Source organism: Haemorhous mexicanus, chromosome 10, assembly GCF_027477595.1.
Source record: "Haemorhous mexicanus isolate bHaeMex1 chromosome 10, bHaeMex1.pri, whole genome shotgun sequence".
Lineage (NCBI taxonomy): Eukaryota > Metazoa > Chordata > Aves > Passeriformes > Fringillidae > Haemorhous > Haemorhous mexicanus.
In genome coordinates this window covers 17,961,957-17,989,954 of record NC_082350.1, presented here as the reverse complement: position 1 = coordinate 17,989,954, position 27,998 = coordinate 17,961,957, and the positions used below count along the sequence as shown (strand labels likewise).

The following is a 27,998-nucleotide window of genomic DNA, read 5'->3' as shown; positions in this document are numbered from 1 at the left end:
CAGGGAGCTGCAGCACTGGCACAGCTGGAAATAAAAGCATTGCTTGTCCTTTTCACCTACTAACCCCCAAGCAGCTCAGGGCTGGAGAAGCAGCACAAGCAAGCCCCCAGACACTGTGGCACAGGCCCAGGGCACAGCCCAGGCTCTTGCAGCAGCAGTCCCAAACAGCAGCACAGGCAGCCTTCTCCATTCTACATACTTTATTAGATTCAGAGCTGGACAAATCACAAAGTGTACAAAATGGAGACCACACTACCAGAAGCAGGATTGTGGGTTGCAGCAGCATTCCTATGGCCCAAAAGCATTTGGTAGAAGAGTGGAGAGGGCAGGCTGGGTCAGGGTGCTCTCACTGCCAACTGCATTTGAGATTCCCCAAGGACAGATCACCCTGTTCACATCCTGACAGAGTTCACCTGGCCCAAACTCCCTGGGACAGTGGGGCCACGTCTCCAATTTGTTTGGAAAGGACAGACTGGCTCAAGCCAGCAGTGGGTAAGGGTAAATGCTCCAAGGACCTGAAATGCTGTGCCACCCACATACACACCAGCAAGAGCCTAAACCCTCATCATCCTTTTTGGTCACAAACCTTCCCACAGCAGGACTCTATACTGAAAACTTTGCAAGAAATAAGGTGGTGGTGAGATCTGGTGAGCCCCCTATCTTCCTGTGGTGGGAGCCCAACAAACTCACCACCCCAGACATCTCAGACTGGCCAGCAACATCTACCACAACAGCAATAGCTAGTACAGAAGCCAGGGTAACTTCAGCTCAGATTTGTCCAGTCTATGTTTAGGTCTATTCTACGAGTACATATGCACAAGAACTTCAAAAATACTAGGATATGATGCAAGTAGTGAGACACCAACAGAAGAGGAGTTTAATGGTGGACGTTCCCTAGAAAGATCACGAGAAGATGGGAGTTAGACTAGCCCTTGCCCACCCTGGGACGGGGAGCAGGAGGCTGACTGCACCCCTGCACACGACTGGGTTCTGAACTTCATCTGCAGCGTGGGTGGTAACAGAACACAGGCAGGCGAGTCCACTCCCGGGGTGAGCCACAGGGTCTTTCAATCTGCGTCGAGGGGCCAGGCAGACATCTCTGAATGTAGTTGAAGACCGAGGAGAGGCAGAGCATGGCTTGGAGAAGAGGGAGCCTGCTAGCCTGCTGGGGCTAGCATCTGGTCTCATAGATCCCACTCCTGCCGATGTACCTCACCCATTTTATCACATCGTGGTCACTGTAGTTCAGCTTTGGCTCAAAGACTTTCAGGTAGCGCACCTTCAGCCCAGAGGGTGCAAATGGGACCTATTGAGAGAGGGAAAGGCAACAGAGAGCATTGGAATGGGGGTAAGATGCTCTCCGTACACAAACACCAGAGGACCCCGGGGCAACGCATCTAGAAATGGACACCAAGAGTCACGGTTCTCTTCCCTGCTCCCTGCATGCACAGACTCCTGTGGCTCTAAGGGCAATTTTCTTCCATTAGCTTTACCATCTTGCTGACCTCACCTGGCAGCTTGTCACAGGGGATGCTCAAACCTGCCTAACTCCCAACAGGAACTGACAAAACTTCTCCAAGGTTGGGTGCATCCTGAAAGGCAGACAGGTACTCACCTCAAAGTTCATGGAGATGGGAGGCCGAGCCCACTTCTTCTTGTCGTTGGTGGGCAGCAGTTCAATCTCCGCACTGATCTGGGATTCCTTCATTCCAGCCATGCGTTTTATCCTATTGGAGAAAGCTCAGAAGTGAGAAAGTGCCAGGGTTGATGCTCCCCATCACTACATAATCTCAGGGCGGACAGGAGCACTGCCTCCCAGAGGCCTGCCACTGCAGGCCAGCCCCAAGAAGCTCACTTACTTCCAGACAATGGCATTCTCACTGGCCTTGTACTTCGCCTTCCCTTTCATGCAGATGACTTGCACTCCACTGGTATTGAGGGGCGTTGGGATCCGGACCTGGAAGGCACAGTCTGGTAAGCGGGGGCAAGGAGATTGCAGCCTGGGCACTCTGGGCAGTCTCAGACAGTCTGTCCTGCACCCCTTGGGCCTTCTCTCGCCCAGCTCAGGGCCCAGAGAACATCAGCTATCACAAGGCATCCTAGGCTAGCTCTCCAGTTTCTTGCTCTGAAGTACACATTCACAGTTCCATAATACACAAAGTTGGTAAGGAACAGGGCAGAGATCGCCATGCTGCAGGAATCCTGGGAAATATTGGGAAGATGAGCTCAGTAAGGATGCCAGGCATTGCAGCAGGCTCTGGACAGCCCAGCCTTGCAGCACTAAGCCTTCCAGATGGGGACTAAGCTGCAAAGCTACCCCTACAGCTCACAATCTGCTGCCTGTCTGACATACCATCAGATCATGCAGATAGAAGAACATGAAATTTTCACAGTGGCTGAGGAATTAAGTGAACAATTGCTGCAGGGATGGAATGAGGCCCCTGCCAAGGCAGCTGTGCAAATGAAAACAGCTTCCACCTCCCTACTCTACAGCACCTCCTTCCCACAAAACAGCAGTACCACACATGTAAGAGATAAATCAGTTCACTTTTTTAGCCCTGTTCAAGCCTGAAGACTCATCTGTGACAACTCTACTGCAGCAGACATAAACTAGAAGCATGACTTCCAGGCACAAGATACCACAGTTGGTTTTTTTTCCCTTACCTCTATCTTCTGGGCCAGCAAGGAAGGTTTGAAATTTGATTTAATCACCACCTTCACTTCCAGCTTGGTCCGGCCCACCTCCCGCACCAGTGGGATCACACGGAAGGGAAGGATAATGTCCTTTGTGGTTCGGTATCTGCAGGGACAGAAGCTACAGTGAACTCTGAGGAGGAGTTAACTCCCTTACGCCTCAAACTGTATCACCCTCCTAAAGAGATAGCCTCTAAATACGCCAAACAGCTTGGAAACATCAGACAGAAAGGGAAACATGCCAGAAGGAAATAGCAGTTAAGATCCGTGCTGCTGTAGGGCAGCAATGGTTTCTTGTGTCTCAAGTTTTGTATCTGGTTGCTGCCAACAGCCTTGTTCAAGGACACCAGTGTTAAACACTAAAAACAACAGATATAAGAATCTCAAAAGCAAGAAAACCCAATCCAACACCATGGTTATGGCAAAGAAAACTAAACACAGCTGGGCTTCCACATTTGTAACAGATGGATTTGTGGGACACCCTACAGATTCCACTCTGAAAAGGGGGTGGTGTGTATTTCTTAAGTACTCAAGGACTGCAAGTCTGCCTGGGAGCAGCAACACTACTGTAGCAGCAAGCAGATGCCAACACCAGCCTGTTCATCTTCCACCCACAGTACCTCATGAGCTCAAATTCTCCATCTGGTGGAATGAAGCTGATGCTCCTCTCGGAATCAAACTTGCTGAGTCTCACACACTGGTGGAAAGTGCAGTCATCAATGGCAATTGACTGTTTGCCGCTAAAAACACAAAACACAGTTAGAGAAGCACAAGCTGCAGCTCTGGTATCTTGGTGCAGTCAAAATCTGTCCAGGCAGAAACTACTCTACAGAGCATGTTGCCATCGCAGGTGTCCAGGAAATGGGGAGGCAGGGACAGATTTAGGGGACAAAAGCCTCTTGGCTCAGACTTTCCTTGTTTCACAACCACAAAAATCTTATTTCAGGAAGCTTGTTTGAAAGAATTTTCTCCCTCCTCTCCCCAAAGAGGAGAGAGCTTAGAAGAGAACCCTTCTGTCATGGGTCTGCCTGTCAGCAGCACTCAGTACTGCAAAGGCAACTCTGCCAGCTCAAGTCTTCCCACAGCGCAGTTCAAAGGACAGAAAACACTTTCCTGTCCACAAAGCTATCCCACTGCCACACAGCCAGGAAATGCCAGATTCAGAGTCCTCCTGCTCAGAAATCTCTTCACAGCTCTTCATTTCCACACTGCCAGCAGGTGGTTTGATTCTGAACCAAACTGCCGAAACCACGATATTGTGACATACAAGTCTGTATCTCTCCTAAAAATCTGATGAGCTACCACCTGTCCATGTATGTGCACCAGCCTAACCTTCCAGCACTGAACTTGTGCCAGGTACTACTTCCTGAAAATACAGGTCCTAGGCCAGCCAAAACCCCTCAGCTACTGAGAGGGACCAGAAGGCAGGAGCAACAGAAGAGGCAGCAGTGTAGAGAAGGTGCAGCAGTGTATCACTATGGTATCGAGGCTGCCTCAATCGCTGGAAGCAACAGGACAACCATGCCAATATGCCAAGTTAGTTTGAGAATGACAGCAGCTTTAGCTCTCCTAGGAACCACCACTACCTACACCAAGGGGAAGCAGACTAGATCCCAGGCTAACTGGCTGTCTAGTTACACAACCACCAGTGGTCTGGTTTGTGGTGCAAAAGGAGGAGTTAGTATTTCCTAATCTGCTGCCCAGATGACAACCAATCTTAGTCAACTGATTTCTATTTCTTTGTAAAACAGCTGAGAAATCGCTCTGCTTAGGATTGCTCCAGGTCTCAGGTACATTACTCAGGGCTGGCCTTGCCACAACCTAGATCCCAAAAAGCAACTGATAGCAGCTGTCCCTTTTGGTCACCTCATAACAAAATGCTTCTGGAGAGTAATGTCTCCAAGCCGGACATGCCCACTGGAAAACCACAGAACCACCTACCAAGAATCCCTGTTCATCTTACTGCTGTAACTCAAAAAAAAGCGTATTTACTGGCAAAGGCAGTTGGCACAGGAGCTTTGGGACAGTGTACTGACTCTTCAAGGCCTGTGCAGTTGATATTTTCGCTAGAGTAAATCCTCACTGGGCCCATCAGCCATCTCAGGCTCATCCTGCAATTTCACTAGCTCAATTCAGGCACAGGGAAGATGGCTTAAAGGTGACAGTGAAGCGATAGCTCTTGGCTTGGTTCTGAGAGAAAAGGCAAATAGCAGCTCAGCTCCATTTACAGGAACCATCATGGAAAGTGTCTGAGATCCAAGTTACATGCACAAGTCACACAAAGCAAGAGACAGAGGGAGAGCAGAGTGCACACAAAGCTGAAGCAGATTATCTACCTTCCCAATTCACTGGGGGTCAGCAAAAAAAAAAAAAAAAAGACAACCAAGAGAAATACAGATGAGTTGCAAATGGTTAGTGAGACGAAAGTGGCAGTCCCGTTGCTTTTATCTCTTCACCCCAAGCAGGAAAGCTGGGGAAGCTGTTAAGAGCTGTTTTCAGCTTCAAGGTGGGTACTGACTGAGGTGCAGCTGGGAGAGAGGGTAGCTGGGCTCTCAGAAAGGATGTGCCTCCTACTCACACAACCACTTATCACCTGTAAGCAGGAGGGGCTTCCCCAGTCTTTGTTCTATGTTGTGGGAACAGTCCAGGTAAAACAGGCAGAGGGATTCTTTCACTATTTCTTGGGAGCACTGCTACTGCTTTTATGATTAAGAACACTGAGCAAAACTGCTGGAGATAAAGATTATAGGAAAATCCATCTTGGGGAAGTGTTTCCAGGTGCAAGAACTCTACACTTAAAACTATGTTTGAATCTTAATACTTAAAGAGCTGTAGAGAAGCCCTCTGTATTGAGGCCCTCAGGATGGTAGCTTGCATGACAACTGATCTACCCTAAGATAGCAGTACCATCTGAAGAGAAGAAAAAACCCAGCTTTTAGTCTGTCAGATCAGAAAAGCTATTAAGGGCTGCCCTTTCATCAGAGTCCCTGGTGGCAAGTGGTCACGAGGTCCAAATCTCTTACCTTTTCCCCGTTTCATCCGCAGTCCCTTTGCCCTGTTTTTCAATGACAATCTTGTCATTCATGCCAAACTTGCATTCTGGCATTCCACTCAGATAACTCTTCATCACCACTCTGCCAGAGACATGGGCACTCAAAACCTGACCTGGTTAGAGAAGACCACAGTTCAGAACACTTATAAGAGTCACCACTCACAAACCCTGAGCAGGAGAAGGATGCCAGCTCAACACCACCTACTTACCCTGTGGGGACATTAAGAGATTCACACTCTCCAGCACATCAAGAAAGAGTTCGTTGCGACGGTATTTGATTCCTTCACGTCTCCATCCAATCTGTCCAGTCACCTGGCTGGTGATCTGGGACTGCTCTTCCTTGGTCTGAAGAGAAGAAATGGCATCTTAGACATAAATAAATTCAAATACTAAGAAACCTTGCTCTGAATCTAAGAGCAAACACTTACCATTTACTACACATAAAAGTTTTTGTCACTTAGATACGGGTGCTGTGACACCTCACATGATTTGGTGATTCCCTCCTCAGAACATCAAATTCTATGCCTAACCAAGAATTGGCCATAGCAACAGCAGAGAATGTTGTTCTGTTCTGCTAGCAAGTCCATTAGGCTACCTCTTAGTGCAGGGAGGCACAGGGTCCACCATCGGCATTCAAATCATATCTCAGACTGTCACATCAATCCATATTAAGCAGAGAAGCTTAACATGGATTGATGTAGCAGTTCACACCCTTATCCAACATGAAACCCCAGGGCCACAGGAGAGCTAATCCCCAAGGCCTGTTTCTGAATAACTACAGTCATAAAAGTTACATGCCAACACAAACCCGAAAGGCATCTAACAGTACCCAGGCTCTAAGCCTCTGAAAAGTACCAAGGGCTGTGCTGAGAGGCACAGAGAGATTTCCTACCTGATGCTAGAGGTGGGGTCCAGTCACACGCAGAAAGTCAAGAAGTAGGTGTATAGTAGCAAGTGCAGTGTAGACAGGGTTAACAGGCAAGCAGGTCAATAGCAAGAGAAGGGAGGAAGGGAGAAAGAGGCAGGTTAGGCTTAAGGCTACCTGAGGACAGGAAAAAAGCAGGTCAGCTCTTTGTTAATTAGGGAGCTAATTAGCACAAACAAGATGAGGGGGTTTGACCTTTAGCTCCCTGCAGGAAACCCAGCACTCCAAGCAGTGAAATTAATTTTCAGACTTGGCCTGTTATTGACAATCCAAACGCAAGGTGGAGCAGAGGGAGAGACAGGCAAAATACCACTCCCAATGATGTTTCTCTGCAGAACAGACTCGTGCTGGCGTTCCTAATGCAAATCCTGGATGTCTACCATGTCACAGATGCCCAGACTATGGGAAATAACAGGCACTTTGGGTCCTGTATAAAGTGATATCCTTGTTAATTCTGCTCTTCCACACATCAACTGCAAGGGACACAAAGGGGTTCTCCCACAGCAGCCCTGCAGAAGGCCCACAGGGTGGCAGTACATCTCAGCTTCACACATGCTCTTGCCACAGACAGGGTCAGTTCCTGAGCAATCACAAGCACTGTCTCATCATCTAAGAGACAGAGTTTTATATTCCCCTGAGAACTGCCTAGGTAAGTGCTCAGTACAGTACACAGAGTACCTCTTTTGTCTGTCCCACCAAAAAACCCCACTGTCTTGTTCAATGCTTTGTTCAGGTTTTAGAAGAATACATAGATTTAATACCCAGTGCTCTGTCTTCCAAAGGGACATTGATCATGTGATGACATTCTCATCTCCTGTAACAGCACCACTACCCTGACTTGACATTTACTCTGTAAAGTGACTGGATGGATCTGGAAGCAGCTGCTGAAGTTGAGACCACCCAGCAGCATGAGTATTCCCTAAGGGAGGCACTGGAGACACCTGGGTCTGGAATTTCTCAGGAGTGGGTGCTTCTCAGAGCTGGACAAATCAGCTAAAATGGCCCAAGAATACCTACCTTATGCTGAGTTGCCAGCATGCTGACTAGGTTAAAGACAGCTAGCTACCAGCATGTTTCCTGGCATCTTCCAGCTGGTGGTGGTCCTCTGCCCACTTTAAAAAGTAACAACAGCATTTTAGCACTAAAGAATATATATGGTTTGGGGAAACACTGTAACTAAGAGCTGACCAACTCAAAAGCCCAGAAATCACTTGGAAGGGAATGAGATTTCAGTGTACATCTAGTTAGCAAAGTCTGGACAAATGCAGATAGCATCTTAAGAGTGAGAACAGCACATGAAGCACAGCTACCTCAAGCTGTAAGAGCAAGGTTTAGCCTCTGTTGGAGGAAGATATTCAAGCCAATTGCTTCATCAGTTCTGCTACAGCACAGCCTGCCGTCCTGCCATCTGAGTAGTGGGCTACTTCAAGTATAGGGACTAGAAGTAAAACTACGTTGCATACCAAGACCTTTAAAAACCTGTGTGGCACATCACTTCATTCCCAGAGCACACAGCTATTTTCCTTGGCAAGCAGTGCAGCAGTTTCAGACATGTTTTCAAAAAGAATAAAATAGATCTTGCATTTCAAGATCACCTGCACTGGAAAGATCACTGTAGCCATACAAGGAGGGCACTCAGAGCACTGCAATTCAGTACACCTCCAATCTTTCACTGAGAATAAAGTCAAAAAGTTGAGTTTGGAAAGTCTGCCATAAGTAGATTTTGCTCCTTAAATTCCTCAGGACACAAGCCCAAGGAAAGCATCACCAGAAACTACATGAAGACAGGAAACACAGATGATAGGCCAGATGATTCAGACCCAGATTTTGGTCCTGGGTACCTGTGTGAACTGGCTCTAAGTCAATGAGGAGCTGAAGGCTAGAAGTACTAGAGTAGAGAGCAGATAAGGAAACATGGCAGGTACTGTTTCAACTGGTGCCCTTGCCATCATGTGCCTGCAATAGATTAATTCTGGTTTTTGAACTGGGCTGCACAAAATTCCAATACTGAACAGGAGAACTGCTTACTTGTGTAAAGCTGAAAGCCATACTTCTCTCTGTAAGGAAAGGACTAAACCTGCTGTTGAATTAAGCATGATGTTGCGACAGTGGTTCGCACACAAACAAGCACAAAAGTTTGTTAAAACCAACAAAAGCAAAAAAAAAAGAGCAAAAGGGAAGGAAGTGTGAAGGGTGGTTAGTTTTGAGTTTTCCTAGGAACAGGAGCTGATTCAGCTATCTTCAATGCTGACTGCCCAAACTGTCAGACTGCAGAAGGCCAGAGATTCACACTAGGACTCGTGATGGGGACCGAGACCGGATGCATTCACATCTGGCCATGTTGCAAAACAGTTTGCTGTTCTAGCGGGAAATACGTTGCTCAGGGGCAGCTTCTCTCTCTCACCCCCTCTTGAAATGCAGTTAGTCTTACTACTAGATTAAAAGTTTAAAAAGGAATTCTCAGGAAATCAGTGCTGATGAACTGAGTTGAAACAGAGCCTCCAGACACTGACCTCTGCTAACCTAAACATGAACAGTCACTATGCAGGCTCTTGTTTAGCCCTTTGCTTCTGTTTGTGGCTGAGGCTGAAGCTTTACTCTTCCACAGACTATGGACACTCACTATGGACTCCCAGCTTTTTTTTCCTGACTCATTGCTGTGCAGAGGAGAGGAATAACTTTAAGGCTAAGTCCTTATTATTGACTTGCACAGCTGTGTCAGATGGACAAGGTGGACAAGATTCCTTGGGGACATGAGAAACAGACTATGAGTTTCCTTTGAATTCAGAGGTTAAGCATGAGCTTATGAGACTGGAAGCCTAGTTTTGAGGGCTGTACTTAGAGTAGGATTAGAACTAGTTTAAACACATTCTCCAAACCAGTCCAATTAACCATCTTTTTCCCAACACATCCTTTATCTTCTAACTCTATGTAAACTTTGTTGCAAGGGCAGAGATTCTCATCTCTAACCTAAGAAAGCTCAGGCTGTACTGACGCTGACCTGAAAGGATGTTACAGGCAGAGACAGAGCAACATGAGCTTCCTGACTTCACAGCAAGATTCACAAGGCTGAAGAATACTTCATTATAAGGCAGGCATGAAATCCTGACAGCTCTGCTGGAGAACAGACTTGCTCAGTGAGATTCACATGCAAAAAAGCTACTTCTGGTTCAGCAGGTAGATTTGTTTATTCTCTTAGAAGCTGACACAGAGCAGAGCCTGAAGCCAGCAACCATATTTATATGCAAGGGACTGACTTTATCCTAGCTCTGGGCTCTTCCTCCTGCATCTTATCATGTGCCAGGGAACATGAGGTAGCATAGTGCAGGGACACCTAGAACGAGGTGCCACTGAGATACACCCCTGCCAGGGTGTTCTCAACCTGTTCAGGCACCTTCCTTCCATAGGGGTCAAATGGTTAGATGGTAATTAAGACCATACTCTCTCGAACAGGTTTAGCAAAAATTAACCAGCAGATCAGTGCTGTACACCAAATTCCTCTGATTACCTGACTCTTGATGCCTTGCTGAGTGATGAAAGTCTTCAGGGCCCCTGTTTCAGAGTTCTGAGGATAGCCAAAGTCCAGGATTTCTACAGAAGGGTAAAAGGTTAGTTTAGAGCTATAAGGAATAAACACATCAACTAGGCTAACAGCTACTATATGGAGAGAGGCAATCAGTGCACAGATACTGCTTACACATTGAATTTCTGGGTAAGTTGCTGTAGCATTCCTTACCAAGGGAAAAGGATCATTCTTGCTACACTGAGCTCCCAGAGCAATACTTCAGAGACTAGGGGTGATGGAAAGCTGTGTAAGTGATGAATTTGCCAGTTTTTAAACACAACCAGACCTCAGGACTAAATATCAACTAACCTAGCTATCTGCACAGGGCACACTGAGGAGTTTTTCCAAAAACATCCAAGGGACAATAGAGAGTTTTAAAAACACCACAGCAATTTTATCTTTGCAGCTTTTCTTTTTCAAGTTTTGGTCTTATGAAGATGTAATGAAACCAAAACCTAAACCAACAGCTGAGTAGTGGCACTGCAGGATGAGTGTAGGAGGGAAACCGATGTTAACTACACACGGGGAACAGTACACACCTACTCCCCTGAAAGAGAAAGGGAACAACCCACAAAAGATTTAGAGGGGAAAGAAGACCACTAACATGATACTGAGCAACACCAAACTGGCAGGTTTGATCTCACTGTGCCTGCAAGGAGGCAGCAGTGACTGACCAAAGCAGAGAACAGGCAGTCTCTTGGTCTGCCCTGAGGAAACAGGGAAAACATCAGTCACTGTGATCCTTGGCTAAGAATCCCAGGACACACAGGTATGGTGTGTTGTCTGGAAAACAAATTGAAACATAACTAAAACAAAGTCTTCATGATATGTGAAACAGGGGCAGCTCAAGGGCAACCTACACAAGCAGGCTGATATCACAAGCAGCTGAAGGGACACTATTATTAATCTGTGGCGAAATTTGTAGCTTTATCAGTGGGAGAGGTAGGGCTAGGACAGAGCACATTGTTTTATTGACTTTCTTCTGTTCAGAATTGAGCCCAAAAGGCAACTTTCTGGGGGCAATCAACTCAATCCTGGGGTGGCTGCTTTTCCATCCACTGCTGGAGCCACCTGGGCACCAGCTGGCCTTAGAGGTGCTACTGACAGTCCTCTTGATATACCTTGGAGTAAGGAAAGCCTGACATCTACACAGGATCCCCTCAGAAGCTGAGCTCCAGTACCAGCTGTCTCAGTCGTACAAGTTCACAGCTCCCAACATTTCAGGGAAGGAAATCTGCACAAGGCTATGGACTTGGACATTCACATTTGCAGTACAGGTGGCATTAGAAAGCCGAACAAGTAATTTTGAACTCTGCCACACATGTTAAAAATACTTCAAGGATTATTACTACATCATACTAAGCTAAAGATTTCAGAATGACCAAGTGCAATAGGCCACAGTATATAAGGGAAACATCTCACCATCCAGCAGCTCATAGATCAGCACGAAGTTGTTCTTTATGTTCTCCTCACTGATCTTCCCGAAGTAGGCAGTCATCACGTCACACATCTTGTAAAGAAACTCGAATACCATGGCAGCATTGACATTCTGCTTGGTGACAGCAGCCAGCCAGATGTTGGAGCGCTTGACATGGAAGAAACTTGTGCGGGCGATGTTGGTGACGGGCGAGCGCACCTGCTGCCGTGCATGGATGACATTGACGCGGAAGGCGTCCACGGCATTGCGCCTACGAAAGCACCACCAAAGACAAGTCAGCACAGCGAATGTGACACCAGCTGGCTGCACAGCTCTGCTTCTGCCATTACGGTCAGACACTGAACTACACACACCAAGCTCACCTAGGGAGGGTGCCTGGGGATGTCTCTAAGATGGCAAGTGAAGGCTCTGAGCAGAGTTAGACACTAAATTCTGCACAAGTTCAAGGAGAGAGAGAGAGCTACTGGTCTCTAGGGAGCTTTGGACTACAGTGTAACTGTAGTCAGAAGGAGAAGCAAACCTCCATCTGGAGTAAAATGGCAAAGAAACCTTCCCTTCAATTAATTTTGACAGCACTCCCAATTGATTGTCATAGCTGGAAACAAACACATTAACAACGTATGGCTCAGAGAGTCCAATTTTGACCAAACACCTAATTATTGTCTATTCTGCATGCCCAGGCCTTCACACTCTCGCCCCAAAGCAAGCTGTAGTCTCCCAAGATATGTGTCAATGGCAGTTGCTCCCAGACATACAACCAAGGAAAAAACAGCAAAATTTGCCCGGGCCACCCAAGAGATGTCAGTGCCCAGGTACACTCCAGAAGGGAGCTTTAGTTCTCAGACCCAGCTCTCCTCCATACCCTACACACCTTGGATGTCAGGCTCAAAGCAGCAGGAGGATTAGAATCACCCTTTGATTTCCAGTTACATGGCACCTCAAGACTGCTCTGTTTCAGAACAGGTGTCTTGCATCCAGACTCAGAGTCCCCACAGTGCAACATGTCAGTAGTGCTGTATGGTCCAGGACCATTTACAGTCAAGGGTTCTGCCCCAGTGCTGAAAAACTGCTGTACAAGCTGCCCATAGGTGCTGCCCTCTTTGATCCAAACTGTCGATACACCAGCAACAAGGGAAAAAGCCCTCCTTGTTACCCAAAGAGTCCAAGTGACATTCTGGATGCCAGCTCTTGCACAATGGTCTCCTTATCCTGTAACTACAAGTCAGAATAAACTTCCCTAATTAACTCCACCAATCCTGACAATACAGGAAGGAAGCCCAAGTGCTTTATATGACAAGACCAAAACTTAAAGCAACAGTCTACACACAAAGCCAAGACTTATTTAGTCGTGCTTTATTACTCATACTCTCAGACACTCTGTAGAACAGGGAGTTTGACTGCAGCATCAAGGCCATGGTACTGATTATGCAGAAACACATTTGAGAGCAGACAGTAAAATCATCCTTGCAAGCAAGGATACAGGCATACAAATGCTTGTAGGCACTGAGGGTTGTCAACAATCCAACACACAGCTCCAAGTTAGAAAACAAAGGATATTCCAAGGAACATATGCTACCACAGCAGGTGTTTGCTCCTTGAAGGTCGGGGGACATATGTAGAAGTTTCATCAGTAAACACGCTCCCCCATAAGCAAAATTCTGGCATTTGAATACTTCCCAGGTTTTATTGCTCCAGAAAGTTTGCAAGCTCGAGTTAAATTAATATTTCATTTCTACTTTAATTTTTCCATAAGAAAGTAATTTAATCTACTATAAAATAATCTCTAAAAGCCCAAATCCTCCCCTCCAGTAGGCCTTGCAAGGAAAGTTCAGCTTGTTCTGGAGCATTAGCCCTCCCAGCCTCAAGTTCTAACCCGCTAAAAGTAGCACCAGAACCAGTCACCAGACTGGTGCACACTAGAGGAGAAGCCTCAGGTCAGGGAGGCTTTGCTAGCACACCAGGTGCCCACTGTGCAGTGCCAGTCATGGCCTACCACGCGTCTCTTACCTATTGCTACAGCAGCCAATGAGATGGGATGGACAGAAATGGCGCCAGCGGAGAAAGGAGGAGTGACAGCAACAAGAGAAAGGGTTAGAAACACACACACAAGGCACAATGAATCCAAAGAGATAAGAAGAGACCAAACAGCACCCCCTCCCCCAGCTCCTTGGCACAAAAGGCCAAGGTAGTATTGGATGGACAGTAACAAGCTACAGCAGCAATGAAGCCCTCACAAGATACAACACTGACATGCCATGGTCAGGCTGTCAGCATGGACAGATTTGTGTTTGGCTGAACTTTAGGGATAACTGGGCATTTAGTCCAGGTGAACTGCACCTGTTTCACAACAGTGATACCCAGTCTGCTCTGCTAATATCGGTAGAAGGCCTTGGTGTGGCCTGCACACAAGTTTGGAAAAACTCCAAAGCCTCAATCAGAGGCATCACCTGGGGACCGCAGAGTATCAAGTATCTTCTTCCCAGTCTGCCTCAGGACAGGGCTACAAGTCTGGGTGGGAATTTCTGTGACAGTACTTCTCATTTGAAGGTGTTTGGGTCGATGCTTTCTGATTTGGTCCAGCCAACAGGAAATACAGCAAGTTTGATAGAGCTGGAGCACATCTGGAGAGATAGGGCACATCCTGCAGATTCAGACACTGCTCTATCCAGCTTGCACTTTTTCCTTAAGGATCAAGAGCCACGAAGCTGACGTGATGTATTAGAAGCTCAGAAACCAAATATCTATTACATTTAAAGTGCATGCAGTTTGTCATGTAAGCTGCTCAGTTTCAAATAGCTGAAGTTTTATTACAGAGCTGCATTCTTAAATGCAGGTAGGTTCCCCAACGACTAAGTCACTGAAGAACATGGCACTCAAAAATTACAGCAGAACCCTCCATGGTATCCTGAATTATATGCATGTTGTTTTGCCTTTTTTTTTTTTTTTTAATAAGGCTGCTTATACATGCAGCTAGCTGCTGTATGGACAGATGCGCTACATGCACCAAAGCCATTCTAAGTTGCAAGCAAAGAAAGTTCAAGTTTTGTGGTACTTCTGCATTTAACAAAGTCATAAGAAGGATATCCTCATTGTTTGTCACTTTGGTCATTATATCTGAGCTATATGCTTTTTAAGGCCCTTAAACTGCAAGGGGAGGTGTTCTCATAACCACAGATGACCTTTATCTCCCAGCTCAGAAACTGAGGCTTCAGAATGCTAAAGGCAACGGCCAAGACTAAGGAGTCCTATGGGTCAATCACTCACGAAGACAGGGAGCATGAAGCAGTTATGCTCTTTTCCTATTCAACTACCTCCCAACATGCAGCGCGGGTTCAGCCCTCAGCACTTCAGAACTACTTCTTAGGATCTAAGAACTGTATGGTACACCAGAAGTCCATCACTCAGCTGTTTGGTTAGAGACAGAATTCCTATAAAGTTGAGTACAAGCTACAGTATCATAGCTATTCCTTTCCTTACCTCCCACTGAGGGTTAGGATATTAAAAATTTTAAATAGATTTGGCATTAAAGCTAATGTTCAGACTAGGAAATGGAAAGACTCTCAGTTTCTTGATTACACGAGACATAACCATTTCATAAAAACTTTTTGTGTAAGGCTACATGTTTTAAAAAAATCCAAAAACTGAAGGCCTGTTTGAGAAAAAATCCAGCACCTTGGGAGCAAGTTCTGTCAACAGCCAACACCAGCTCCATCTAAGTCACAAGACTGACACTTTCACAAGAACTGAACGGATGATTTCACTGAAAGGAACACCAACTCCTCAAGTACTAGAGAAAACACTGGAATATTTTGGCACTCTGCCAAATGAAAAAGTTAAGATAGGATCAGGAAGGAAATCCCATTTTCTAGCTTTGTCTGGCCAGCCAGCAGGAAGTATTTTATCACGTACTGAATACAAGACGCTCACTCTGTAAGAGAAATGAGCCAAGATAAAAAGCAGTAGAAGAGCATATTAAAAATACCTACTTTGCTCCCCAGTTTGCATCTCCACATCCATAATGCCATTTAAATCAAAAGGCCTTCTTGAATAAACATCAGTTTGAGAGCAATCTTGTACGTGTTTCAAGTTTGCAAACAACAAAATATTTTTGCCAGAAACTGCAGTGAAAGTGTCCCTAGCCCCCACCTGAAATATTCACCAAAGTTACCTATAATCCAGACTGGCTTGGCTCAGCCACTGTGATACCAGCTTTACGAAGTCAGTCCTGTCATATGAGTTGCTCTGAAGAGCTTCAGCTAACAAGTATTGAAGACTGATAAGAGTTTGTACAGTAGAAAAGAGACAAAGCATCACAGCCACTGGCTTTCTGCTTGAGAAATACAATGCTTCCTTGGCTCAGCTATGTATGGAAGTCCTGGAATAACTCAGTCAGCCTTAGAACAGCTACTTCACCTTAGCTGACCTAGAACAAGCCAAGAGACTTAAAAGCTCATTAGGTGAAGCCTCATTACAGACACTGTGTTGACTACTCCCTGAATGAAACAGTACAAGCCTTGACTAGCTACTAGTTCTACCTCAACTTTTAACCTCCACTAGACAATCCATAACCAGAAGGGACATACTCTTCAGACCAGAGCAGTCTGAAGGCAGACTGGCTTGACTGTTTTTTGTAATTTATGGCAACAAGTTATTTCGCAGCACATCCTACCACTAGTCATTGTGGAAACCTGGTACAAACTACTTTTTCCTAAATTGGCCTGAAGGCTCTCTCTCACCAAACTTTGAATTAGCACCTACCACAGCTCTGCCTCTGATAGCTCTGTCTTAACTCTGCCAACTTAATTACTAACTTTCACATAATGCCTGACACCAATGAAAACCCACTAGAAAGAGTACTGTTGTGAACAAACCCCTTGAATTTAAGGTTTTCAGCCCAAGCAGCACCATCACTTATGGTTCCCTACAGCACTATCCACTGCCTACACGACACCACATTTTTAGAAAGATGCCTTCTGGAAACCAGCAGCCTAAGGGTTGCATAGATGAAGTCTAAGTGAGCATCATAACACTTCAGGGAAGTGCAACAAGACACCTACAATCTACTGAAGGTTTTCAAGGCTTCCCACAACTTTAGTTACCCAATGAATGTTAGCTTTTCACACTAGGCTGCCATACAAAGCTGGGGGACAGAAAGCCAGCTGTAGCAGTACAGTCATGAGACTGCTTGCAGATAAAACTTTCCAAGACCACAGTCTCCTGTATGCCTGTACTTGATGTTAAACATCAGTGCCTAAAACTAATTCAGAACCCTGGCTATAGTGTGTGGCAGACAGCTCTCACATTACTGCTCCTGTAAAGTTTTAGCAATTACAGTGAGGTAGGCTCCCACAGTGGCAGTCCAAGCTGTGGCAGTCCAAGCTGCTGAAGCATTTGGAATAATGGCCAGATCCCCACCATCCAAAATAAAGTCCGAGGTTTAGCTGCAGGCCATCCTTCACTGTAGGTGCCCAGGCCTTAAACTTCTTTATTCTAAGCTAAGCCTAGAGCAGCAAGTTGAGTTGCAGTCTCACATGCATGCACAGCTAATGCAGAACAAAGCAGCTCTGGGTTGTTTACTGCACCAAAATGAAACAAAAATGCAAAAACTGGGGATGCAACAGAAGCACTTACCCGATGTCATCCCGGTAGACACGAGAGATTAAAACCTCTCCTTTGTGATTATAGATGAACAAGCCTCCGATCATGATGGAACTTTAGTCTTCACTTCCCATGTTGCTTAATACCTGAAGCAGAAAAGAGCATATTTAAGTAGGCTGTACAGAAACAATTTGTTGACAGGACTAAAGCTTAAAGTTGGCAATGAAATAGAAGCTGCCTTACTTCTCATTCCAAAAACCAGCACAGACAGATTAAGCCTCAAGGACAAGTATCCAAAACATACCTCTTGAATGTGAGAAAAAACACAGGCCTGGAACTACAAGAAAATCAAAGACCCCTTACTTCTACTATAAAGTATCTATCTCCCTAAAGACTGAGATACAAATCAGACACAATTCCTAAGTCTTTTTACATGCAGTTCACACAAATGTCTGACATGTCACCAAATCTATCACCACATGACCCGGGGTTCCTCGCAGCAAGTACATCTCCGTTCATTACCATTTTTACATAGTTTTTACACATCAGAGTAAGAGCCTTTGATAATCCCTAGCAGCCATATCAAGTCACACTTCAGAATTCAAACTGGGAGCCATTTGGCTAGAAGGTACCACTGGAGTGGTCACAATTGTGACCCATTTGAACAGGGAGATAGTCCCCTAGAAGTTACCCTCCTAAACTGCTCATTTTGTCTTTCTTCAAAGGAAGATTGCTTTGGAGAAAGCTACAAAGCTCTCTCCAAAGACATAGATATTATTGACAGAGAAGACTTTTTAAAATATACAGCTACTTCACCAGATTCCATTCCTGGAGTCTTATGCACTCCTATTCATTTAGGTCAAAGTCATAACACCCACAAGCAGCAATTGCTTGGTTGGCTTAGTCCCAAGAAGAGAACTGCAACCCTGACAGGGCAGGCCTTGGGGTGATCCCACAGGCACTGCTTAGCTTGGGCACTGCAGAGCATTAGATAACAACCATCTCCACACTGCTCTTTGGGTGGGTTAGCCTACACCCATTAGTACGGGCTGGGTGAAAAGGATAGGGAGAGGCCAGCCTAGAGACAGACGCTGACACTGAACCGATACGTGTCTGCTCAGGAACACTGCAATGACAAAGTTGAAGTGACCCAGCCTTGGATCACTTCAAATGTCAGGGAAAAAAGAATAAGAAAACAATGCACACATCAGAGGGACTAAAGGACTTCTGGATTATCAAAACTAATGTATTCTCTAGAAGTTACACCAAATAAACTACAGCAACTGCCCATCTGAAGGAAGTACTGCAGATGTGAGTTCTGTGCTAAACCACAGTTTACAGTGCAGCCACTACTTTTAATTTCAGTAAGACAAAAAAGAAACTTTAAATTTCCTAAGCCTTTACACTAACATTTTTAGCTACATCTAGTGAGTCCTCAAAGCATAACACTACTCAAACTTCTCTGCTACAGATCTTCAGCTTCCAGATGGGTGCTTCTGCTTATTAATAGAAAAAAAAGAGCGCAAAACTCAGTTAAGGCGAAATAGAAAGACACAAGCGGTTTTCCCAAAGCTCAGGAGTAAGCTTTCTGGCTTTTATTCTGGTCAAGTATCCCTGGCTACTAATGGGCTGCCTCCTGCCACTTTTCAGTGGCTTCTTGTGCTGCTGTCACCAACATACTTTCATGTCTGAGACTCCAATTGGCACAGAAGAGCTTTCCAAATATGTTTTTCTTCCATTCCCAACTGTAACACTTTATAACTTTGGGATACAAGTATTTCATTTACTTCTAAGTCTCTGTAACCAAATCTATTAAGACATAGGCAGCTCCAAGATCCCCAAGTAGTTACGAGTGGGAAAAGCCTTTTGTGGCACTCTTTCGTGACCAAGGCTACAAACTGCAGGGGCAGCAATGTCAGCATCCTCACAGCAGAAGACAATCCCACTGGACAACCAAACAACCCAAATTTCTCAGACTAAAGGAAGTAGCTGTACCACAAATTCACAACTATTTACACAAAGAACACACAGCCCTAACAGGCATGAAAAGGCCACAGGGAGGTAACGTGCAGTGCTGAAATCCAAAACATGGAGAATTGAACACAGCTGCCCAACAAGACAGGCACAAGCTGAAACATTTGCAAGGTCATTCACACTGGTCAAACAATGAAAAAAATGAGAAACATTATAACAGTGAAAGCAACTTATTACCCACTCCAGAAAATTCTTTCCTATTTACTAGTTTTTTCACTCTAGATAAGAAACAAGCATGTATATTCAGAATTCTACAGTGCTGGCTTCCACATTCAGATATGGACTATTCCAATCAAAGATGAAGAGTTCTTGCATTCTTTTTAAGACTTGCATTGTATAGAGCAGCTTCCTGGAAGCTTATGCAACTGGTCAAAGCTGGATCATAAGAATCCTACAAACCCTTTCCAGAAGAATCCTAGAAAGCACATCCTAGTCTTAAAAAAAAAATAATCTCCCTCTGGGATTTAATGCTGCTTAAGTTATTTGTTTCACTATTTTTAGTATAAAGGAAATGTCTGCTTTGATAAGCAACAGGATCAGACATGCAGCATAAACAAGACAAAGCTCTTTGCCAGCATGACAATCAAATCAATTTTGAAAAAGCCTTGATTTGAATATTTACTGCATTACTTTAAAACATGTAGAAGATTGCTGATGAAGCTTTGCATTGGAAATTAAAAGCTTTCTCTTAGAAAGGTCTACAAACTTTAAATGTTGTCTGAAATAATGATGTGATGCTTCCTCATGTTAGTTTAGAACATATTTGTAAAAGCTTTGCTGAAATTACAGGCAAAAAAATCAGGATTTTTAATTGTATCACAGTACCAGGCAGCAGAGTCAGCTGCTTCCTCATCTTACATGACAGTAAAAGCATGTTTGATAGGGTAGATAGATTATGACTCAAAGGCTTTTAGTCTTCAAAAATTCTTCATCAATGCAATGAAATGCTAGGCTTCTTCCTTATACAAAATATCCCAGGAGATGAGTTCAAGCTACAGACTGCCCAGTTAGCTCCTGGTTCCACCTTCATTGGCATGTTTAAGAGCTGCATTGGTTCATATTCAGAGCTACAGGTGAAGCCAAAATTGCCTTTTCTGGCAATTCCACATGCCTCCTACATGCACCGTTGTACAATTGGGTATCTGGGATTTAGGGTGCCATTCTGTAGACCCATCTGCACCTCTTTGGTCTACTTGGATCCACTTTGCCCTCACTACTCTGAATACCCTCATATCTACACACATCCCACTCCCATGACTACTCACCAGGAGTGCTCTTATTGCAAATTCTTCTGTGGTACAAAACAGAAGCATGCAGATATCTGCCACCAACCAGCTGATGTGTGCTTGCTGTACTACACTGGCAAAACAACTCAATAATGAACTTGCTCAAAGTCAGAAAGGGGCTGCTCTGTGATATGTGAGGCCCTGGTTAACACCTGAGCTTCTACTTTTCCTTACTACTACAGATTTGGCCACAGGATCAGGACCATTCTGACAGTTTGTTTTAAAAGGGCAGCCAACCATACTGAGATATGCACGAGCATTATTTCACGTGTAGCAGCAGAATGCCTCCATATGAGTTAGCGTTCACCTCAAGTCTGAAAGAACCCACAATTCTACAGCTCTAAAAATGAAACCTAAATTCACATTTAAGTACAATTTATCTAATGATTTGTGTCAGACAATTGGTAAAGTGTTTCCAGGTACCAACAATATCACATGGGCTAAAAATGGTGACTATAAGGAAAGGGTTTTAGATGATCTACCCAACTGTACCAGCTACCAATCAGTTCTTAGGAGTAGCTGAAGGACACAAGCAGGATAAATCTCTGGCTGCACTCTCCTCTAACAGCATCAGAGAACAAGGAGATCTCAACTACGCAAGGTATTTAACACAATTATAATCAGATCTCCCTTCATCTACTCAACTTCTGCAGTTCAGCATCTTGAAGAGTTCCAGGCATCACAAGCATAGACAGCACAATAGCATCAGCACAACTTCCAGCAAGTTCAGTTTGGTGCAGGGCTGCTCTCTGTCAGCCTTCACCAAGCTTGTCCGTGATGGGAGTTCAGGAAACACGGACAACATTCCAGTCTTCTGTTCACAACTTGCATTCCATCCCTCCAAGACACAAGATCAGAGTGACTACACTCCCTCTCCAGACAGAATTACTTCCATCAGCTAATGGAAGCATGTCCACACAGCTGGAAACTCAAGAGTGGAGTAAGTAGCCCAGAGATCGATGAACAGAGCAGAAAGCTATACAAAGGGCAGAATGCAAAAGAAAATTGCTTAAAGCTCAGCAAGAAGAATGGCTCTTCAAGATGACAATGCCTCTCCTTGAAGTCGCTGCAGTGAAAATAAGCCTGCTTTGTTTTGATCCTCCTTTGTGCTTCAAGTTTCACAGATACTCCTTTCAAGTATTTCAAGGTTACATTCTAACTAGAATGAGGATTTTAGTGGTACAGTTCAGACATAGCACAATCTTCCACATATTTAAAAATAATTAATAGTTTTCTTCACAGATCAGCTGTGGAAGTTAAAGATCCTAGTGCTTGCAGTGGTTAAGAACTGCAGGGAACAGAGTTGAAATTAATTTGAGACTGACATTCAGTGTGACTCATGGCTGCTGGAATCAGAAGGCCTCAGAATAAAAACTCCAGCACTGGAGATGGGTTCATCTGCTTCTTGTGCATTAGCAACATGACTCAGAAAGCATTGCTCAATCAGCTTTCAATGACTCATTCTGCTCCTCTCCAGTCAGCCTTTCCTAGGGAGCTTGCTCTACACTCCTTCTGGGTTTTCTCAGCCTAATATCTCACTGTCAGACACAGCTTAAGAGCAAAGCCCACCATTTCTTCAACTGTTTACCACGAAGTGCCTGGAAACCAAGATGACTCTAGCTGAAACGTTTGGGTTAATGATCCATCAGCTGCATTTTCAGGGCTTTGCAGCTTCACTCCTTCTGTTTCACTAGCTTGAACATATGGCAACCTGCTCCACACTGGTAGCTACAGCCCTGTTTTCTACTTACAGTGTGGATGGATTTATTCTAGTTAAGGTGCAGGGATAATCCACATGTATGCTGAATTCACACCAGTTGGTGACTAATCACCTTAATTTAGGAACAACAGCCCTCTCCCAATACACTCTGCATTCATCAAGCAGCTACTAGGGTAGATGTAACATCTGAATGCAGCTCCTACAAATACCTAAGGCCAGTAGGCTTCCTACCCTCCTGCCAAGTGCTCACATTCCTATACACTTTCATTTCAACCCATAAACAGAAAAGGAGAGTAAAGAACATCACAGACAGACCACACTTATAAACATGCTTATAAACCCACCAGGAGTTAAGATTACAGGGAAATGACTTTTCAGAATGCCTTTTTACTCAAGCGAAGATGAGAGCATTAAAATATACCTTTAGAGCAATTGTGGCAAAGTTACAGCATTAAGACACCAACTGGGGAAAAAAAACAACAACAACAACAACAACAAAAAACCCCACCAAACCAAAAAAATCATGTATAACACAGGCTGGGAAAAAGATTTTAATGCATTTCAGTAGTTACATAAGAGAAAAGCAGCAGGATTAGCTGGGCCTACAGTGACTGACATGGTTACATACACTTTCCTAAGAATCACACATACTTGCCTCAAATCATGTCTCAGTGCTCCCACTGGGCAGGGGATGTGCAATAAGCATCCCTCTCTCAACCAACTAGGAGATGCTGGAAGCCCCCAAAGTCAGTCTGCAGCAGGTAAGCTGCAGACCATAACTAAAAGAGTCCAGCAAAAGATAGAAACACAATAAAGCACAGTATCTGAAAAAACTGCCTTTGTCCACCGATTCTATCAGAGATGGAAAATGCTCTGTTTATTAAGTCTAAAACCAGGTTGCTCTCTAAAAGTCAGACTTCATCCTTTCAGTGTGCCACCCACTTGAAATGCATGGGTGAAGTCAGGAGCACAAGCTCAGGTAGCAGGATCCTGCTGCTGGACTGTCAGTTTCACATATTGTGGGGTGCAACAAGTGGCTGGACTGGGAGCTACCTAGTGAGATGAGGCAATAATCCTGCATTTATCAAGTGGAGATACAGCTGCTCCCTCCTGCAGCATGTGAGAGTCCAGCCTTCCTCTTCCATTTCCTCTTCATCAACTCTGATTTATAATAGCTGCAGAAAAATTAACAACATGCAGCATGGAGCTTTCTTAAAGTAAACAAGGCACACATAAGGAATCAACTAACCAGGACAGTTCACTCCCTCTGCAGCTGCTTATCTGCAGCAACTCTTTCAGAACCACCACTGCACACAGTACCAACGCTGAAGTTTCTGTTCAGTGCATCCCTCCATGGTTTCTCTGAGAAGCCAAAGCATGACATCAGCAGTAAGACACAACTGCAGTATCAGTCATTTTTTCATTAGCCTATGAAAGACTAAGCTGAATTGTAGCCTAAATCCCAGATACACAGATATTCAAATGAGTGATTTTCTCCAATACCTTTGTCCCATTACCTGAGGTCTTTCACATAACACCACACAGACCATTAACCATTCCCTGCACCAGCAGACAGTGGTAGCTTCAGCTTACACCGAAAACCTTTCGTAGCTGTATTTGCACAAGTAAAACAAACAAACAAGCTGATCTGCTCGAATTTGTTGCTTAGGAAAAACAGTGAATTTTTAGTCAGTTTTCTTCAGTGGTAAAAGGAACATGGCTGCAGTAACTCCAGTTTCACATGCAAGGCAAGAAGTACTTGTTCTAGCTCCAAAAGAATTAGGAACTGTCTGAAAGAAATGTGTCACTAGCAATGTAATGTGCCTACAGCCCAATTGTACCAGAGTCACCATAAATTGTTGGTGTATATTGGTATTTCTGCCTAAGGAAATAGACAAATACAGTTGTTTGTATCCTTCTGCGCCAGCTTCTCTATCTTCAGTGTAGGCCAAAGTTGAGGAACTCTTGAGCCAGGCCTCTTTGCTCTCATGGCATCTACTTGGCAAATCCTCTGTGCCCTCTCTTCAGAGGTGCAGTGGTGACACAGCAGCTCAAGAATAACTGCTCAGGAGCAATGTGACTGCAGCAGTTCTTAGGCTGCCTGTAACAATATAACTACAGTTTCACATTATTGCCCTAGCTGTGCCTGGATTTGATGAGCACCAGTAGCATCACCAGTGAGCACATCTCTCCACTCATTTTAGGAGGCAACTTTGGGATTGGCTGTATTTTCCCAAGCCTGCTGCGTGGGTGATACTCTTAACCATAGAGATACCTGTTCAGAAAAGAGTCTGGCACTACCGGTGGGGAAAATAAAGCCTTCAGCCAGCCATTGACCAAGGCTGGATGAGATGTCAGGACTGCTGCTAACCTGCAGAGCCCTTTTGGCCACAACCCCACTGTGAGACAGGCCATGAGCTTCATCCTGTACCATCCAGTACAGGGTACAAATAAACACAAGTTGATCAGTAGTGAGCCCAAGACCCAGCTACTTGGACTTTGTCACTCCCATTAAGGGGCTGAAAGTTTCCTACAGCACAGACATCACTTAGCCTAAATGCAAACAGGAATGCTGATTTCTGTAATCTACAGAGCACATCCAGGAAACAGCAATCACAAGTCAGTTAATAAGCTGGTGTAAAGCAACCAACCCCTTTAGTAGTCTATTAAAAGACAGTTTGGGTTCTGACTTAACAGTAAGTAAGACTTCTGTGCATTAATGAGCTTATCTAACTAAGCAGTTCAAGGTACATTAGCTGCTGAGTTTTCATCCAGGAAGAAATCAGGAGAGGTATTGAAGGCAAATCACCAACTGCAGCCATTTCTGCATTCCAGAAAGCAGTATGATCTTGGACAAGCGACAGTAGTTGAAGCAGGAGAGGGATTAGTCAGGCTGCTCTGTCAAACTGAAGTTGTTGAGAAAACCCATTCATTTAGCTAGCACTAGCCATTATCAACCCAAGACTTAAGGCTCAAAACAATGCCATTACCCCACCAGCTAATCTGAGCACCTAAGCTTTGCTTAGTTGGCTGCATTAGCCACTTTCCAGGAGGCCATGGGCTGCACTTGGTTTTAAACAAGAGTAACTGCAATCACTTCATCCTGGGGAAGAGAGGCTGCATAATTTACTTAAGGGGCATACCCTGAGCTAAAGAGCTCCTGAGCTAAACCCATCAGTTTCAGAGAAACTGTTCCTATTTTAAACACAATCCCATAAATCCTCATAACCAGTGGGCAGGAAGAGAAGCATGTTGTTCTCTTACCAGGCTCTCCTCCTAAAGCCCACTTCTGCATGCCATACTGCACGCAGCCAGTCTGAAGAGTAACAAGAGATAAATACTGACACAGGGAAACATTACAGACACAGCATTTAACACACCTCTCAGCAATATTTTGAGCCCAACCTGATGTGAACAGCCCCAATGCCTTTTTCTACTTCTACCCATTCTACCAAAGCATTTTGAAAGTCAGTTTGAACTACTTGCTTTTCACTCTTGAGCTAGAAACCTGAACAGTGATTTGCTTCCTATGCATCTTCTAACAGAAGAGGTTAGAGGCGCAGAGTGGAGTTTGAGTACGAGCTTGTATTCTACAGACCTCTAATGGTCTAGGTGCCCTGATGTGTCAGCTTTTCTCTCACTACTCTTACTGGAGAGCACATAACTGCATTTCACGTTCTGTGCCTCTGCCTACAAGCTTTTAGCTGAGCTGCCGACCTCCTGCCAAGATCAAAATAATACATGACTTGCCAGTAACTTTTGACTCAGTAGGTCACTCACTAAAGGAGAGAAGCAGACTCTGTCTCACAAACCAATTATATTTTGGCACCACAGGCCATCCTCCAGTTGGCCCCAGGAACAGCCTTTAAATACTCTAATGGTCTTCAGTAGAATAAGCTTAGAAAACCAGTGCAAGACATTGAGCTGCAAAAGACAGACTTGACTTTGCCTTTTTTGATGCAGAAATGAGGCAAGAAAAGTTTAACTAGGGTTACAGGAAGTTTTTTTTTATAAAGCCTGTTATGTTTGGAAACTGTTGCTGCTAAAAAAAAAAAAAAAAAAAAAAAAAAAAAAGAGATTCTATCAAACAAGAAAACAAGAATGCCCTGTTTTTCAAAGAACTCAAGATGTAACCCTTCACAGCCTCAAGAGTCAATTCTCCAAAAGCCAGGACTGGGCTCTTTTGGGAGGAGGAAGCAGCTGGCCATGATACCCTTCAAAGACACCCCAATGCTCTCCCTGGAACATGGCCACTCTGCAGCCCAAAGAACACCAGGTATCTTTGTCACTAGATGTCAGTAACATGGCATTTTCTACAGAAGAGGAGTGATGCCTCCCTTCTGACAGGAAAAATATGGAAGTAGACAGTTTGGCAGCATCTCTTCAGATTTGAGATTGTCCCTCCAAGCAAAACTCACAGGGACACACAGAGCTTTTACTATGGGAAAAAACAATAGCTACAGCTCTGCTGCAAGTAAATGTTGCCCAACCAAACACTACCATGAGCCCATGTACAGTTAGAAGCCTGCAATACTGAGACTTCCAAGCCACAGAAGCCGTCCAGACTCACCTATCTGGGCAAGTTCCAGGCTCAGATTTTGGCAGCCTGAGGCTAAAACTTGATAGCAGCTTTGTCATACTAAAGCAAGCAGAAAACAGATCGTGCGCTCACACAGCTTATGGAGAGAACACTAGACCAAAAGCAAGTCATTTCCCAGGGGGGAGAGAAGTCAACTGCACTGGCTGATAAACACAGGCTGTGCTTCCTGCAGTTTTACAGAATCCAAAAACCTAATCCTGGGAAAAATGGATGTGGAAATGCATCCAGAGGAGCCGTTGGATACGAGTCTGCGTTAAGCCTCAGAATAAGCAGTTCGGCATCAGCAGCGCTGCGTTCTGCCTCAGCAGGTTTTCCGGGGAGGAAGCAGAGTGCAAGCCATGACCCAGCTAATTCAAGTTTGGATCAGCAGTACAGACAAATAATTTTCGGTGAAGTTCCAGCCCGATCCGATTGAAAAAAACCTTTGCTCAGGCTGACCTGACGCATCTGTGCCGGCCTTCCTGTGCCACACACACCCGACCCTGTCCCCACCCTCCCCGGCGCAGCACCGTAGGGCTACCACACAGGTATTCCAGCCAGAGAGCTAATTAACAGCTGTTAATAACCCCTCTGAGCCACGAGCAAAGTGCGAACGAATGATGGGGTCTCTCAGCACCCCCTCAGAGGAAGCTGAGGAAAAGCCCTCCCGGCGGCCTCGCTTCTCTCCCTCCCTCCCGGCTCCGGGGGCACTCACGCGTCCCTCCCAAGGGCAGCCGGGGGACACCTCACCCTGGAGCCACCTCCCCGCCCCTGGGCCTGCAGACCCCAACCCCCAACCAGCGCCCAGGGAGCCGTCACCCGCAGCAGCTCGGCCACCGCCCGGGCGCGGCCGCAGAGCGAGCCCAACCGCAGGAAGCGGCCCGGAGGAGGGACTGGGGCCGTCCAGCCAGGCGGGGAGCAGAGCGCCTCACCTGCCACTGCCACCACCGCCGCCGCTCGCCGCCCCGCGCCCAAGATGGCGGCGCCGCCCCCCCTCGCCCCGCGCCCCCCCCCGCGCACTGCAGAGACGCCGCGCGCGCGCCCCGCCCACGCTCTGCCACTGCGCATGCGCCTCTGCGGGGGGAGGGGTGGCCGTGCGGCGGGAAT

General features: G+C 45.4%; 1 protein-coding gene across 1 annotated transcript; it reads right to left on the bottom strand.

The window, feature by feature from the left end:
• Positions 1 to 182: 182 nt before the first annotated feature.
• On the bottom strand, positions 183 to 27,904 carry AP2M1 (adaptor related protein complex 2 subunit mu 1). Its single transcript, XM_059855650.1, has 11 exons — positions 27,824 to 27,904; positions 17,306 to 17,418; positions 11,659 to 11,924; positions 10,180 to 10,262; positions 5,956 to 6,091; positions 5,718 to 5,859; positions 3,315 to 3,434; positions 2,665 to 2,800; positions 1,860 to 1,957; positions 1,616 to 1,727; positions 183 to 1,306 (listed from the first exon to the last, which is right to left on the bottom strand). Exons 2-11 carry the CDS (start codon positions 17,377 to 17,379, stop codon positions 1,172 to 1,174), a joined length of 1,302 nt encoding a protein of 433 aa, XP_059711633.1. The 5' UTR covers positions 17,380 to 17,418; positions 27,824 to 27,904; the 3' UTR covers positions 183 to 1,171.
• Positions 27,905 to 27,998: the final 94 nt, after the last annotated feature.

Coding starts and splice junctions, on each gene's coding strand:
- AP2M1 (XM_059855650.1), bottom strand. CDS start 17,379: ATGATCGGAGGCTTGTTCATCTATAATCACAAAGGAGAGGTTTTAATC. Junction 11,925..17,305: donor GTCTACCGGGATGACATCGG/GTAAGTGCTTCT, acceptor GTGCTTTCGTAG/GCGCAATGCCGTGGACGCCT. Junction 1,958..2,664: donor TGCTGGCCCAGAAGATAGAG/GTAAGGGAAAAA, acceptor TGTGCCTTCCAG/GTCCGGATCCCAACGCCCCT.